The sequence below is a fragment of the Panthera leo genome, chromosome C1, assembly GCF_018350215.1.
Source record: "Panthera leo isolate Ple1 chromosome C1, P.leo_Ple1_pat1.1, whole genome shotgun sequence".
Lineage (NCBI taxonomy): Eukaryota > Metazoa > Chordata > Mammalia > Carnivora > Felidae > Panthera > Panthera leo.
In genome coordinates, this window is record NC_056686.1 from 77,707,440 (window position 1) to 77,725,285 (window position 17,846).

At 37.1% G+C, this 17,846-nt stretch overlaps 1 protein-coding gene across 6 annotated transcripts in view; it reads left to right on the plus strand.

Annotated features, from left to right (window-relative positions):
* BTBD8 (BTB domain containing 8) overlaps positions 1-13,064 on the plus strand; it is a 116,955-nt gene extending 103,891 nt beyond the window's left edge. For 4 of the 6 annotated variants that reach the window (XM_042952803.1, XM_042952804.1, XM_042952807.1 and 1 more), the window contains one exon: positions 509-1,372. In XM_042952803.1, coding sequence (XP_042808737.1) covers positions 509-975 — 467 coding nt within the window. In that variant the 3' untranslated portion in view covers positions 976-1,372. Of the gene's footprint in view, positions 1-508; positions 1,373-12,843 lie in introns of those variants that run through there. The other 2 variants (XM_042952806.1, XM_042952805.1) reach the window with 2 other exon arrangements.
* The last annotated feature ends 4,782 nt before the right edge of the window (positions 13,065-17,846 follow it).

Genomic DNA, 17,846 nt, shown 5'->3' on the forward strand with positions numbered 1-17,846 from the left:
GAGGGAACTCTTTAAAGTTGTACTTTTTTGTTTGTCCTTGCTTGCATCCTCCTTTGCATGTGCAATATACAAATAAGGCTTTAGATAAAATGTATTTATTCCCCTTTTGGAACTGACTTACCTTAAAAGTCACCATCAAATTACCATGTCTTTTTTTCTCTTTATGTTTCTATTGTAGTGAATTAGACACATGTGCACATTCTATGTTTATGTTTAAGTAATTTTTGTTGTTTTTTTTGTATCACAAGTTTCAAATTAAAGTATGGAGAATTATTGTTAGTTGCCTATGTTGATTTTGCTGCTAAACATCCTTCAATTGTTTTATTTTTTTTTTAATTTAGAAAAAGAAATGCCTCAGTAATCCTGTCAATTTTGTATAAATGTTATTTTTCCCATTCTATGTTTTTTTGGACTATAACTATTATATTGTTTTAATATTGTTCTACAAAATCTGAGGGGTACCAACATGTGCAATTTTTACATTGTATAGTATTATGAATTATTTCAGGATACATAGATGATTGTGACACACTGGCACAAACCTACATGTATGACCATCGGCCTTCAAAAACCCTCTCTCCAATATATGAGATGGATGTAGTAGAAGCATTTGAGCAGAAAATGGAATCAGAAACACATGTTACAGACATGGATTTTGAAGATGATCAGCACTTTGCAGAACAAGATTGGACACTCTTAAAGCAACTGCTGTCTGAACAGGATTCAAACTTAAATATTACGAATTCTGTTCCTGAAGACTTAAATTTAGCACAGTATCTAATCAATCAGACATTACTTTTAGCACGAGACAGCTCAAAACCTCAGGGTAAAGCACATGTTGACACTTTGAACAGATGGAGTGAACTAACCTCTCCACTTGATTCCTCAGCAAGTATCACCATGGCTAGTTTTTCCTCTGAAGATTGTTCACCCCAAGGGGAATGGACAATTCTAGAACTGGAAACTCAGCATTAAGAGTATTAACACTTTGGAAAATTTTTAACAATGCCCCCCCTTTATTTTTTATGCTTATATCCTAATAATAATTGCATTAGCCAGAGATAGACTGTCCTTAATAATGAAGGAGTCTTTCTAATTTATTAAGGTAACATAGTTTGTTTATTAATATGATATCACATGTAGAAAAAAGATGGTTTTCTAAAATTTTTGAGCATGTTTTATTAATTATTAGAGAAATTAGTGGACTTACAGCGAGCCCTTCAGTTGTCCTTTCCTAACTGATCATTTGTTCACTTGTTTATAATTCAAGAATTTAAAATGTGAATGCACAAGTAGATCAGTCCATTTACTTTTTGCTCTGCATATGGTAACAGTAATTTAACAATAAAAAACCTATTGTGCTTGTGTTCAATTTATGTAGAGTTAATCAGTGAGTAACATTCAAACTCAGGTTTGTGTGATTGACCCTGACAGGTGAATATTATTAGAAAAACCCTTCATTTTCCCAACAGTGCAGATCCAGGAAATTGTGAAATACATGTACCTCAAATTTCAATCACATTGTTACTAAAACCGAGAAATGGAATCCCTTGTAACTCTTTTTGAGGTATATCCAAAAAGAGATATCTGCCCTCGTTCAAAAGAGGTGGGAAAACTGTCCATTTGTTTTACCTAGATAGACTTTCTTTATAGTTAATCGCTCTTCATTTTCCATTCCACTTGGAGATATTTTGGGACTGTCCCAGCAATAAACGTGCACTAAATATTAATTTTAAAATGGGTACATGAGGGAGACGCCTGCTTGGCTCAGTCGGTTTAGCGTCTGACTCTTGATTTCAGCTCAGGTCATGATCTCACAGTTTGTGAAGCCTTTGTTGGGATCTGTGCATGAGTGAAGAGCCTGCTTGGGATTCTGTCTCTCCCCCTCTGCCCCTCCCCCACTCTGTCTCTCTCTTCTCTCTCAAAATAAATAAACTTAAGGGCGCCTGGGTGGCTCAGTTGGTTAAGCGGCCGACTTCGGCTCAGGTCATGATCTTGCGGTCCGTGAGTTCGAGCCCCGCGTCGGGCTCTGTGCTGACAGCTCAGAGCCTGGAGCCTGTTTCAGATTCTGTGACTCCCTCTCTCTCTGACCCTCCCCCGTTCATACTCTGTCTCTCTCTGTCTCAAAAATAAATAAACGTTAAAAAAATTTTTTTTTAATAAATAAACTTAAAAAAAAATAAAACAGGTACACGAGGCAATTGAGTACTGAGTTAAACTGCATGTGTGTGTATATGGGCACATACACGCATGTATGTTTTCTCCACGTGTCTATATATTCTAGATTCTTACTTCCTTGATTAGATTGTCTTTCAGTCTGTAATTCTGGTAGCAAGACAAAGATAAAAATATCTTCTACAAGATGGTACTGGAGAATGAACACTTGGATACCTACTTGATATTAGTAGACACTGCCTTTAGGATGATGAAATTTAGTGGAGTTAACTTCTCTCAAAGCTATGTAACTAACTCATAATTTCTCTAAAATATGTCAAAAGTAGGAAAAACTTAGTTTTTGTTTCTAATTCCTTTTCTAAATAATGGTTTTCAACAAATTATTAAACATAGAGTGAATATATTGAATATCAACAATCATATGAATGCACAGTCATTTGTTATTCTTATATAATAACATGACTATGTTAACGTTAGCCACTAACCTGTTATACCATAAATTTGCTATGCCTTTTAAAACTACAAGTTCTGCAGGTGGCACTCATTCATTCCAACAGTCAAGAAATAGGCATTGGTTCTATGCACTGAGGTACAAAGATAAATAGGGGTCGATTCCTGCTCCCCACCCAAAAAAAGAGAGTTCAGTTTCTAGTGAGGAGAAAAACCATGTAAGAGAAAGGTTAAAATATAGTAGTATTATAAGAACGTTGTATTTTCAAGCTGGATGAGAATTTAGAGATTAGTCTAATCCCTTCAGATTCCAAAAAGGACTCTGAAGTCCAGAGGAATTAAAAGATTGCCCAAGGTCCCACAGCTGATTTGTGGCTACAATCTAATATTCCTTAATTTTAATTTGATGTTATTTCTGCCACACAACATAGTCATTTGATTTTTATCATAAAGCCTGAGAGGATGTATATCTATACGTAGTTTGTATTTCTACAAATAGAGGATGTATATCTATACGAAGTTTGTACTTCTTTACGTATACATAAAGAAGTAATGTATGATAGAGTCAGAAACCATGCAAATTCCCAAGACATTATGTTATTTTCCTTTTCTCCAAATGAGAAATTACTTTTATGTGTTATTTTTAATAAATACCTCAGAAGTTCAACAATTTATAAATGAAACTTCTCAGTTATAAGGTCTTTAAAACTTTGTTCTTAAACTACTAGACATTAAAAAGCCATTCAATTTCATGTAACATCTGCAAATAGGTAATAGGGAAGGCATTTTGCTTAAGTAGTGACCTCTTAGGTAATTTCAGGACATGTGTGTTTTCTTATCATGCTCTTTTGTGTATGATATCTCTACCAGTCTGTTTACTGTGGGACTCTTCGGGCTAGTACTTCATGATTTAACAAACACAAAGCGAAAAATGATGCTAACATTTATTTAGCTCCTATTATATGTTAGATACCGTGCTAAGTGTTTTAAATATGCACTAACACATTTAATTCTCACAGCAGTTCTATGAGATTTGTCTTATCATCTTTATTTTTCACATGAAGAAACTAATATAGAGTCCTTACTCTGGATTAACTACCCTAATGGAAGAAACTAAAAGAGAAATAATACACTATACTATTGTTTGGTAAGATAACAGTTGTATATGGTCAGAGTTGTGTGAGCCTAGAGGGAGAAGCCATGAACACAACAGCTTGTGAGGAAGAGATTAGAGAAAGCTTCTTAGAGCAACTAATATTCCGTGACTCCTTCAGAATTTCTATAAAGGGCTTAGTGACTGCAATCTAGTTGGAAGTGTAGGCCAGGGGACTTAGCTTGAAGCTGCACTTGTATAGAAAGTACTTTGCTTGTACTTAGATTGTATGTTATATATTGATAAAAATAGGTATGTTCTTAAAGGATGCCTTTGTACATAGTTGGAAATTGCAAAAAGTCCCAATTGTCCATGCCAAAAACAAGAAAATCTTATTTTTATTTTGATTTGGCTTGCTTTGGAGGACTGGTAAAGATTATGTAAACAATTTAAAGCCCCTTTATACCATCTCTTGGAGCAATCAAGTAACCAGATGCTGGCTTTCAAGGATGAGTAAGAATTTGCTTGGTGATAGGGCATTCTGGACACAACAGTGCATTAAGGAATGGTGACCATGATGTGTGTTGAGGATGGGGAGGAAGAGTGGTAGGAAAGGCTGAGCTGGAGTTAGATTCTTAAAGTTATTAAAAAACTATGCTATTGTGTTTGATTAGTCCAAACCCTGGATTTAGTAGACATTATGTCTCCTTCCATGGTGCATTCCTTTATTTACTTATTTTTCTAACAACGATTTCTTTTTTTTTTTTTTTCCTTCAAGTTTATTTATTTTGAGAGAGAGAGACAGAGAAAGAGAGAATCCCAACCAGGCTTAGCACTGTCAGCTTGGATCCAGATGTGGGGCTCTAACGCATGAAGAGTGAAATCATGACCTGAACTGAAATCAAGAGTCAGACGCTTAACCACTGAGCCACCCAGGCATCCCGTTTTATTTATTTTTGACTCTAAATAGAAAAGCTTTCCATGTTTTGAAGAAATAACCACCTACAATCACAATGGGTAGTTATCAACGTTTTTTAAGGAGTTAGGCAACAAAGCCAGGTGTGTTTCAGAAAGATAACTGTCAGCACTAGTGAAGACGGCCTGGTTTGGAGAAGCGCCCAAATCCCAGGTTGCAATTAAAATAGTTTTGTCAACCTTAGAAATGGGGAACGGAGGAGGATTTGGTAACAAAGACATTACAGATTGTGGCTATAGAACTTGGTAGATAATTAAGATGGTGGGAGAATATGGAAAGGAATTTTATAATTGCTATCAAAAATAGCATTTATTCCACACATATTTGAGGGCCTACGATATTCCGAGAACTATGCTAGTGCTGAGGATAAAAAGATGAATAGCATAGTATCTGTCCTAGAGCATCTCAGTTTAGTGAGGGAGAGATTGAACAAAAATTATGAAATTGTAATGTTAAATGTCATAATAAGGTTCTGTATAAAGTGTAGTCAGTGCATAAAGGAAAGGGAAATAATGGGAAGATAATTGGATAGGCTCCTGTACTATTTTAGGATTAGTGGGAGTTCACAAGGCAAAAGAAGAGGCATACTCTTGGCAGAAAGAGTTGAGAGGCAATGGGAAATTCTGGTTGTTCCATATGGCTGGAGAGAAGGGAACAGATGGTAAGGACACGGGATAAAGTTGGATGGGGATGTAGAGTCCAGGGAGTAACACAATCAGATTTGCACTTTAGAAAGATCACTCTGGAAGCAGTATGTAGAATGGAAGGGAGCAGGTGACAAGGCAGGAAGACCAGTGATGAGTATTACAGTAACCAAGGCTTGAACGAGAGGAATGGCTGTGGAGATAGAGAGGTGTGGACATATTTGAGAGATATAAGATGTGGGTTGGAAAAACTTAGTGACTGACATGGGGATGAGAGGAGGGAGTCATCTTAAAAGACTCAGGTCTCTGACTGGGGTGCCTGGGTAGTTGATGATGTCATTAGCCAAAAACTGAAGTAATCTTAGGATGAGTTTAATTTTGGACATACTGAGTTTGATCTGCCTGTGGGACATTCAAAGGGCTGAGGACAAAACACTGTGGAATAGAAAAAAGAAAAGCCTGAGAAGGAGACTGAAAAGGAATATTCTGAAGTAAAAGAATTAGGAAGCTAAGGTGAGGAGGGGAGAGTGGTGAATGTATAATCTCACTACTAACCAGAGAAGGGCAAATCAAGGAAATCATTCTATTTTTACTGATCAAACTGAAAAGATTTTTTAAAAAATTCAGTGTTAGCAAGAGAATGATAAATTTGGGATAATCGTATGTTGCTACAGAAATATAAATTACCTTTCCTGTAAGTAATTAGGCGATCTGTATCATGAATGTTTATAACTTCCTATCTGAACCTAGTCCTTTCCCTTTTAGGGCTCTCCCATTAAGAATAAGAACCTGAGGGGCGCCTGGGTGGCTCAGTTGGTTGAGCGTCCACCTTCGGCTCAGGTCATGATCTCCTGGTCTGTGAGTTCAAGCCCTGCATTGGGCTCTGTGCTGACAGCTCAGAGCCTGGAGCCTGCTTCTGATTCTGTGTCTCTCTGCCCCTCCACCACTTGTGCTCTCTCTCAAAAACTAAATAAACATAAAAAAAAATTTTTTTTAAAGAATAAGAATCTGAGACCTAGATACAATAGTGAAAATTGAAAACTAGCTAAATGTTAACAGTAGTGGAAGGCTAAATAAATTATGGTACATCTATAACACATTATGCAATGATTACAACTGTTTGCAAAACATCTGTTTAATGCCAAGGGAAGATGCTCAAAAGAAAAAAACCCAGGATATATATTTGTAATATCCCAGTTTTCCATACTTACAGGTATATGGAAAAAGGGACTGGAAGGAAATAAATAAAAATGTTAATGGTGGTTACGGTTAAGTGATACTGATTATTTTTACCTTTTAACTCATATATTTTCCATGTGTTCTACAAAGCACAGAAAAATAAGTAGGTTTGTTTGTTTGTTTTGGGGTGAGTAATAGTAGTTAACAGTGTTGCTGTTTGCGATGTCAAGGTGCACACCTAGACTAGTTCATTATATTTGGACATTATGATTTTACTGGTAGCTTTTGTCCGTTGGTGTTTTTTAGAGTAGAAGGAAGGGCAGAAATGTGAGCAGAAGGTAAAGAAGTAAAACTTATTCTTTCAAGGAAGCTGACTAAAATGAAGACAGTGGTAGTTTGTTTTTAAGATAGAAGTAACTTAAGCACTTTGAAACTAAGAAGCTGGAAATAATGAATTAGGACCATCAAGGAAGAGGCAGGAGGCAGTGGGATCAAGCACAAAGAGTGCTGACACAGGGCACTTCAAAGAACCTCGGGTATTTAATATAACTGAAGCATTGAATTCATGTGGTACAGCAGTGGAAAATAAAGCTGGAAAAGTACAGGCAAGCCAAAACACGAAGAACCCTGTAAGCCATGCTAAGGACTATAAGCAAGCCAGTTAGGCAAAAATATTTAAATTTTGTTTAAAAGGCAAATACATTATAGGACCTTTATTAAGATTACTTTAGCTGTATAGTGTGAAAATATTTTGGGGCAAGAAGAGACTGGAGAAAGGAAGACCTGTAAGGGGGTCATTGGAACAATTAAAGAAAAAAAATGAGGCCCAAGCTTAGGAAGTAATAGCAAGGATAGAAATGAGAGGATGGATTTGAGAGATAACTGGAGGCAGAATGAACAAAATGTGGTTGCCAAGTGAGAGTAAAGACTTGGGAAAAGGGATAAAACTGATTCCCTCCCCATATTCCATAATTCTAACAAGTAAAATAATGGAAGGCTGATGGTTCCTGATTAGAAAAAAGATAATGTCAGGGGCGCCTGGGTGGCCCAGTCAGTTAAGCATCTGACTTTGGCTCAGGTCTTGATCTCATTGTTCGTGAGTTCAAGCCCCACGTCAGGCTCTGTGCTGACAGCTCAGAGCCTGGAGCCGGCTTTAGATTCTGTCTCCCTCTCTGCCTTCCCCCATTCAGGTTCTGTTTCTGTCTCAAATAAACACACACACATACAAAAAAATGTTCAATTTTGACATGTTGCATTTGAGATACAACTGAGACACAATATAATGTCTTTGAAAATTCAGAAACCCAACAAACTATGACCTTTCTACTCCTACCCCATCTTCTGCTAGTTTGGGGGGGAATTTGGGCAGGTGGAAGTGGGAACTTGGTTTGGCTTAGTTTAATGATCTATTGCAGGAGCTATTTTCAATTTAGAATTACTTATACACTCTTCTCCAGTGATATTTATATTATTTTCATATTGTAAATTTTTTTTTATTTTTTTAATGTTTATTTTTTAGAGAGAGAGAGAGAGAGAGAGCAGGGGACGGGCACAGAGAGAGGGGAGACAGAGAATCCAAAGCAGACTCCAGGCTCCGGGCTGTCAGCACAGAGCCCGATGCAGGGCTCAAACCCACGGACTGTGAGATCATGACCTGAGCTGAAGTTGGACGCTTACCCGACTGAGCCACCAAGAATTTACTGTAAATTCTTATACCAAGAGTACTTTGAATCTGGCTTAGTTAGATATGAGAAGTATACATTTCTATCATGTTAATAAGGCATGAGTTACTTCTAGTGTCCATGATCCATTTTTCATAGAGTGGTTCCTTAACCACTTCCAAATTTAGCCAACATTAGCATAAGAATTTTAATTCTGAGAATTTCAATTCAATTCTGATTCTACATTTATATATATATATATATATATATATATATATATATATTTTTTTTTTTATGTCCCAACAAATTAAGTAATTTCCAAGTCAGAAAAATACTAAGAAAAATACCTTCACACAATGACATATTTTTCCCTAAAAGAGTTTTCATATAAAATGTACTGAAGTTTATCCCTTTTCTTCCCATTTAAGCTCAATTTTAGCCTGGCAAGAGAATTATATAAAAAATTGAAATAGAAATATACCTACATTTTTTTAATGTTTATTTATTTATTTTTGAGAGAGAACACAAGCAGGAAGAGGCAGAGAGGGAGACACAGAATCTTAAGCAGGCTCCGAGCTGTCAGTACAGAGCCGACAAGGGGCTCAAACCCACGAAGTGTGAGATCATGACCTGAGTTGAAATCAGATGCTCAACCAACTGAGCCACCCACACACCCTGAATTTATATCTACATTTAAACTATTACGTGTTTAGGAAAGAAGATCCCTAACATCCTTACAAAATTATCCTTTTACTTACATCCATGCAACTCTCAAAACATCCATAATCTACTTTAAAGTCAAGAAGGTAAATAAAGTACTTTCTTATAGTTTCTGATTTAGAGTGAATTATAAAGAACAATACTCAAGTTTAAGAAGTTAGAAAAACAATTTCAAATAGAATCCAAAAGAAAGGAATTAATACAAACAATAGTGGAACTTAATTAGAAATCAGAGAGGGGTGCCTGGGTAGTTCAGTCGGTTAAGTGCCTGACTCTTGATTTTGGCGCAGGCATGATCTCACAGTTTGTGAGATTGAGCCCAGCATCAGGCTCCATGCCAACAGAGCTGAGCCTCTTGGGATTTCTCTCTCCCTCTCTCTCTCTGCCCCTCCCCAGCTCACACATGCATGCTCTCTCTCTTCTCTCAAAATAAACTTAAAAAGAAATCAGAGAAAGAGTTGAAACTGACAACTCTAAGAGCTGATTCTTTAAAAACACACACTAGCTTAATGGAGAGAAAAGCATAAATACACAATATTAGAGATGAAATGACATAAAATGATAAAGCACTGTTTTGTACAACTACATACAAAAGAGTTGAAAACCTGGATGAAATGGACAACTTCTAGAGAAATCTAAATTACCAAAATAGGCTTAAAAAGAGAAAATATATGCCTTGGAAGAAACTGAGGAAACATTCAGAATCTTTCATTTTGGAATATGGAGAAAAAAGAAAAGCCCTCAGATGCAATTAAAGAAGCCACCGTAGTGTGATCACCAAAAGCTGACTAAAGATAGCATAAATCAGAAAATTATGGAATAGTATCACACTTATAATAATGAATGCAAAATTCCTAAAAGGTTCAGAAATATAGAATATGTGGAAATTTATTTAAGTAATGCAAGATGATTTAATGTTGGGAAACCTATTTGTATAGTACATCCATATTAATAGATTAAATATAGAAAAATAATATCATTGTCTCCATAGGTACCAATAATTTGAAACAATGAAACCAAAAGAGTACTATAAGAAAACATACATAGGGTTTTCATATAATCTTTTCTTTTTTAAACAACAACTTTTTTTTTTTTTTTTTTAAGAGAGAGCATGTAAGCAGGGGAGAGGAGCAGAGGGAGAGAGAATCTTAAGCAGGCTCCACTCATCTTGGAACCTGACATGGGGCTCAATCCCACAACCCTGGGATCATGACCTGAACCTAAATCAAGAGTCAGATGCTTAACTGACTGAGCCACTGAGGCACCCTTAATATAACCTAAAATAAGAAAGCACATGAACCTCAAAAATATGAAACTCTGAAAAAATTTAAGATTGATAATTTGGCTATTTAAAATTTAGAACTAGGGGCGCCTGAGTGGCTCAGTCGGTTAAGCGCCCAACTTCGGCTCAGGTCATGATCTCACAGTTTGTGAGTTCGAGTCCCATGTCAAGCTCTGTGCTTACAGCTCAGAGCCTGGAGCCTGCTTCAGATTCTGTGTCTCCCCCTCTCTCTGACCCTCTCCTGCTCGCTCTCTCAAAAATAAATACACATTAAAAAATAAATAAAATTTAGAACTAATATATGCCCAAAATACTACAGACAGAATGAAAAGCAAAACATAAAAGTGGGGGGAAATTTTTTCATTTTAACAAAAATTAAAATGCAAACAGCTGGTAAACAATGAAAAGATGTTTGGGCACCTGGGTGGCTCAGTTGGTTAAGGCTCTGACTTTGGCCTCATGACCTGAGGGTCATGATCTCACTCACAGTTTGTGGGTTTGAGCCGCACATCAGGCTCTGTGCTAACAGTGGAGAGCCTGCTTCAGATTCTCTCCCTCTCTCTCTCAGCCCCTCCCCTGCTTGTGCATGCATGTGCTCTTATCTCAAAAATAAATGAATAAACTTTAAAAAAAAAAAAAAGGTATTTAACCAGACTCATGATTGAGAAGCATATAGAGAGCCACCTGGATGGTTCATTAGGTTAAGCGTCTGATTCTTGATTTCAGCTCAGGTCATGATCTCATGGTCATGTGATCGAGCCCCACGTTGGGCTCTGTGCTGGGTGTAAAGCTTGCTTAACATTCTCTCTCCTTCTCCCTCTGCCCCTCTCCTGAACTCACTCACTCTCTCTCTCTCTCTCAAAAATAAACAAATAAATGAAAGCACTAGAAAACCATAAAAGGTTTTTGAAAATATAGATTCAGTAACATATTTAATAAGTGAGAATATTATAAGTAAAATAAGTGAATATCCACTAACCCGTTTTAATTACAAATTACAAATGAAAACAAATTAGATGCTTAAAAAATTACTGGAACTAATTGGATTCAATTAACCAATTGAAATATATGAAAGTAGAAAAATAATTCCAAGTATTACTATACTATACAAGTTTAAATTATTGGTCAAATCAGATAACTGCTTGGAATTCAATTTCAACTTAATTTTGAAAATCAAGCTAGAATTCTGGGAAGATTACGTTAAATTCAATTCAAGAACAGTGTGTGGGATGATTGTGCTTTTCATAGTCAATGAGATAAGAAAATCTAAAAATTACTAAGGAGGAAATGAAAATATTTTGGGCTGTCATATGTAGCACAAATACCTGAGTCAATTTATATTACCACACAGATTTATTTGTACCATGTCATTGTCAAGCAGCTATTATTACCATCAGAGATATAACACCCTTATTTGCCTTTTAAATTTTTAAATTTATTTAGAAGCAGGAAAAAATCATAAGTTCATTGGTTAGTTTCATCTTCCATAAATTGTTGCTTAAAAATTACTGATCATTTCAAAACTTACTTGAACATAATGTTGACGTGACATCTTAGAAACAACAATTCAGTCAGTAGATTCTAAAATTAGTAATACTACTAAATGAAAAATATTACATGTGTAAGAATTCTCAGGGAAAAAAATGTCAGTTTTACCAAGTACATTTTTGTAAAGATGTGACTGACTAGTTACCTGAGTCATCTGTGGGAGTGATGCTTCATTTGTATTTGAAAATAATCTCATTTTCATGTTTCAGTTCCCTTTATTTTAATCACCAATAATATTATATCTTTATTCATATTTCAACTGTTTACCCTAAATGAAAAGTTGAGGTATATATAGTTTCTTCCTTTACATAATTTATATTCCAAATATTTCATAATAGAAAACTAGAGAAGCAATTAGGAGTCATATTTGCAGGAAATTTGACCAAGATTTATATTCTTAATATATAAATACCTTATATATCAATCAGAAGAATGCCTAGCAGAAAACTAGGCAAAAGGTACAAACAAAATTAATTAAAGAAAATAGAAAGGATCAATAAAAATACAGTGAATGATAAAATTTTTTATATAGTAGTAAAGAGGTACAAAACAAAACATGTTCATCTGCCTAATTGATAAACAAAATTATGAAACCTATGATATCTAGAGTACAGTGACATCGGCATTACATTCATGTATTGTTGGTGTAAGTGTAAATTGGTGCAGACTTTCTGGAAAGCACTTTGGCAGTAGGAATATGAGCCATAAAAATCTTTATAATCATTGACTTGGTAATCTCATTTCTAGAAACTTAATGAATAATCAGAAATAGTTGAAAACATACACGTACTCATATGTGTATATTTTTAAAGTCTTGACATAAAGGAATAAATGTTATTTTATTTCAGTATATAGGGATATTAAACCACTAATAAATATTTTATAAGAACATCTGATTTGCAAAATGCTCACAGTAAAATGAAGGAGATATTAATGTGTGTGTGTGTATATATATGTATATATAGTATAATCTATTTATGATAAAGACTGCTATGATAGTCTCTTGTGTCAGTTCAGCTAGGCTCTAGTACTGAGTAATTTAATCAAACACTAACCTAGGTGCTGCTGTGAGGTATTTTGTAAATGTATTTATCCTCTATAATCACTTGACCAAGTATAGGAGATTATCCTTGATAATGTGACTGGGCCGCATCCATCAGTTGAAGACCTTACAAGCACAAACTGAAGTTTTCTGGAGAAGAAGAAATTCTGCCTCAAGACTGAAGCATCAACTCATGTCTGAGTTCCCAACCTGATGTACAAATTTCAGACTTGGCAGCCCCCACAATCCTGTGGGTTGATTCCTTAAAATAAATCTCTTACTATGTATCTCCAATTGGTTCTCTGTCTCTGGACAACCTGACTGGTGCAACTACTAATATCCTACCCTAGTATCTATTCTCCTTTTCTTTCCTTGTAGAACCCTGAATTTATAGCTGGGAACTTGGCTACTCGGAATAAATACTACATTTCCCTGCCTTACTTGCAGCTAATTATAACCTTGTGACCAGGTTCTGACCAATGAAATAGAAGTAACAGTGTTGAGTAGCACTTTCTAAAAGTTTATCTAAAGAGGTTGGGTTTTCCTTCTCTTCTTCCCTGTCAAGCTGCCTGGAGCATAAATGTGCCATAAGGGTGAGTGCCACACCCTGGTGATAGCAGAATGGAAAGCTACCAGGAATCTGGGTCCCTAAATACCTCATGAAACCACTGTATCAACCCTGGACTACCTACAGACCAACCCTGGACTGCTATTACATGAGGGAGGAGGATTTTGTATATTAAACTTAGCATTTTCAACTACTATTAACTGAATGTTCTCTTCTATGCAGTCAGACCTAATCCTATTTATCATACATATGAATATATAACTAAAGATAACTATACCAATATATTGGTAGTAGTTAGCTCTGGATTTGGGAATGTGTTCTTGTTATACTCTTTTTTTCTGCTTTTTACATTAGGAATGTATTGGGGTGCCTGTCTGGCTCAGTACATAGAGAATGCAAGTCTTGATCTTGGGGTCATGAGTTTGAGCCCCACATTGGATGTAGCATTTACTTAAGAAAAATAAAATTGAAATTAAAATATATTAATTACTGGTATACTAAAATTTTTTAATAAAACTTAAAATGGTGGGAATTATTTTTCCTAACAATTTTGATCATAATTGTAGCTATTGTAATTGACACATAAGGTACACATATGTGTAATTGACACATAATTGACACATAAGATGAATCTCATTTTGTGTCTTTAAAAGATAGATGATAAGGGGGCACCTGGGTGGCTCAGTGAGTTAGGTGTCTGACTTTGGCTCAGTTTGTGATCTCACAGTCATGGTTTTGAGCCCTGTATTGGGTTCTGCACTGACAGCTTGGAGCCTGCTTCGAATTCTCTGTCTCCCCCTCTCTCGTTTTCTCTCTGCCCCTCCCCTGCTTATGCTCTCTCTCTCTCTCCCTGTCTCTCAAATCAACATTAAAAAAAAAAAAAAGATGATAGGGGAACACCTGGGTGGTTCAGTCAGTTAAGTGTCTGACTCTTGATTTCAGCTCAGGTCATGATCTCAGCACAGAGCTTGCTTGGGATTCTCTCTCTCTCCATCTCCCATGGTCCCACCACTGCACACTACCCACCCCCCCCCTTCTCTTAAAATAAATAAACTTAAAAAAAAAAAAGACAGATGATAGGGACTTCAGGGGAGATGTCAGAGTAGGAGGATCCTAAGCTCACTTTGTCCCATGGATACAACTAGATAACACCCATGTCAGTGTAATTACCCAGAAAATGACCCAAAGACTGGCAGAACCAACTCTCCACAGCCAAATGTAAAGAAGAGGCCACATCAAAGAGGGCAGGAAGGGCAGAGACTCAATCAGGAGCTGAACGGTCGGGTGGAACTATAAGTGGGAGGGAGGGACATAGCAGGTGTGGAGAAGGGAGAAGACCAGATCTCCACACCAGGCACCCCAGTCATGGAGAACCCACATGGAGAAGACAAATTCCCATAACATTTGGCTTTGAAAAACAGAGGGCCTAAGAATCAGTGGGGCTTAACATCTGGAACTTGAAAAATCAGCAGGCTGGGCTCTGGGAGAGCTAGGAGGGTGGAGTCCCCACCTTTAAAGAGACAACACAGCAAAGAGCCACATGGAGATACAGCATAGAAGCAGTAGTTAAAACCTGATGTAGGGGCTCCTGGGTGTCAGTCACTTAAGTGTCCAACTTGTGGTTTCAGCTCAGGTCATGATCTCACAGTTCGTGGGTTTGAGCCGTGCACTGGGCTCTGTGCTGACAGTGCAGAGCCTGCTTGTGATTCTCTCTCTCTCTCTCTCTCTCTCTCTCTCTCTCCCTCCCTCCCTCCCTCCCTCTCTGCCCCTCCTGCATCTCTCTCTCAAAATAAATATAATTTAAAAAACAAAACAAAACACTTGAGGTATACAGGAAGATTCATTTACTAATCACTGAGCATGTGGTGGAGGGGCAGGGATCTTTGGGAACTTTCCCCAAGAACAAAAGAACTAGTAGGTGCCATTTCCCTCCCCTGCCCCACAGCCTAAATACAAAAACACCTTCAGGAACCAGCACGGAGCCATCACTCTCCACCTAGCTTGCTAACAGCACCCCTTTGCACTTCTGCAGGTCTACTCCCTCCAACCTGGCCAGCCTCAGAGAAGTAGTCCCAAGCAGATGCAGGTCCCTTGTGGACCTTGCTGGCACAGTGCACCCTACGTTCATGTGGTCCTACAGACCTGCCCCCTTCAATATGTCCTTGGCAAGAGACCATCCAAAGTGGTGTCACGGGTCTGGCAGTGTATAAGCAGTCCCAACAGGGGCCAGTACCACTCCAAAGTGACTCCTGTCCCAGAGAGAGGGGAAGATAACTACATATACCAGTCCAACTGCAGCCCCAGCAGTGTACTGGGGGTAGACCTCAGGTCTGACTGCAGGCCCTGCCCACCTAAAAAAGCTTCACAGGGGACAACACAGGGAAATCACCCTGAAGTTCCATGCTACTGCATCTAGGCAAATACCTAGTCTGACTCAACTCAAGCCCAAGATGGCCCCAGACTGGCCCAATGACAACACAGGAACCAAACCCTGCCCACAACAGGCACAGAGAACCAAGGCAGATGACTGGACTGAAGGCACAAGCAGCATGGCAATAACAGCAGGGCACGTGCAACACACATAGAAGACACCTCTGAAGCAGCAGATTCTGGTGAACAGGAGATACTGCACTGCAGAGCACTACAGGACCTCTTCTTCATAAACCCAGTATCTTCAAGAACAGGAGACATAGTTGGCTTTCCTGACACATATAAGCAGACACAGAGAATTAGACAAAATGAGAAGACAGAGGAACATGTCTCAAATGAAAGAACAGGACAAAATCACAGCAAGAGACCTAAATGAAACAGAGATGAGTAATATATCTGATGGAGACTTCAGTGAGACCATTAACAAAGAGAGAAAACATAAAACAAACCAATCAGAGATGAAGTACTCAATAAAGGAAATAAACAATAAACTAGATGGAATAAATAGACTAGAGGAAGCACAAGAACAGATCAGTAAACTGGAGGACAGAGTAATGAAAGCAATCAGGCTGAAAAGGAGAGAAGGGAAAATAATAATAATAATAATAATAAATGAAATGAGACTTAGGGAACTCAGTAACACCATCAAGCATACTAACATTCTCATTATAGGGATCCCAGAAGAAGAAAAGAGAAAAAGGGGTGGAAAATTTATTTGAAGAAATAATGGCTGAAAACTTCCCAAATGTGAGGGAGGAACCAGAAATCCAGATCCAGGAGGTACAAAGAACCCTGAACAAAATCAACCGAGAAGGCCCACACCAACACATAGTAATGAAAATGGTTAAAAGTGGTTATAAAGAGAGAATTTTAAAAGCAGCAAGAGAAATGAAAACAGTTACATACAAGGAAAACAAAGGCAAAAATAAACTATTGGAACTACATCAAAATAAAAACCTTCTGCACAGCAAAGGAAATAATCAACAAAACTAAGACAACCTATTTAATAGGAGAAGATATTTGAAAATGACATGTCTGATATGTATACAAAATATATAAAGACTTACAAAACTCAATGCCAAAAAAAACCAAAACAATTCAAAGTAGGCAGAAGACATGAACAGACATTTCTACAAAGACATACAGATGACCAACAGACACATGAAAAGATGCTCAACAGTACTCATCATCAAGGAAATGCAAATCAAAACCACAATGAGCTATCAACGCCATACCTGTCAGAATGGATAAAATAAAATAAAAAACATCAGCAACACGTGTTGGCAAGGATGTGGGGGAAAAGGAATCCTCATGCACTGTAGGTGGGAATGCAAACTGGTGCAGCCACTATGGAAAACATTACAGAAGTTCCTCAAAAACTTAAAAATAGAAATATCACATGATCCAGTGATTTCACTACTGGGTATTTACCCAGAGAAAACAAAAACACTAATTTGAAAAGATATATGGACCCCTATGTTTGTTACAGCATTATTTACAAGAGCCAAGTTATGGAAGCAGTCCAAGTATTGATCAATAGATGAATGGAAAAAGATATGGTGTGTGTGTGTGTGTGTGTGTGTGTGTGACTATACACACACACAGTGGAATATTACTCAGCCATAAAAAAAGAAATCTTGCCATTTGCAGCAACATGGATGGATCTAGTAAAGGGTATAATGCTAAATGAAATAAATCAGTCAGAGAAAAACACCATATGATTTCACTCAAATGTGGAATTTAAGAAACAAAATAAATGTACAAAAAAAAAAGAGACAAACCAACCAAAAAGCAGGCCCTTAACTAAAGAGAACAAATTGATGTCTACCAGAGGAGAGGTGGGTAGGGGGAGAATGAGTGAAATAGGTGAAGGGTATTTAGAGTACACTTATCATGATGAGCACTGAGTAATGTATAGAATTGTTGAATCACTATATTGTACACCTGAAAGCAATATAACAGTATATATTAACTACACTGGATTTAAATTAAAAAAAAGATAAATAGGTAAAACATAGATGAGTCTTTAATATTATTAAAAGTTTTTGCACACCAAGTCAAATGAGTTTAAAAGCACA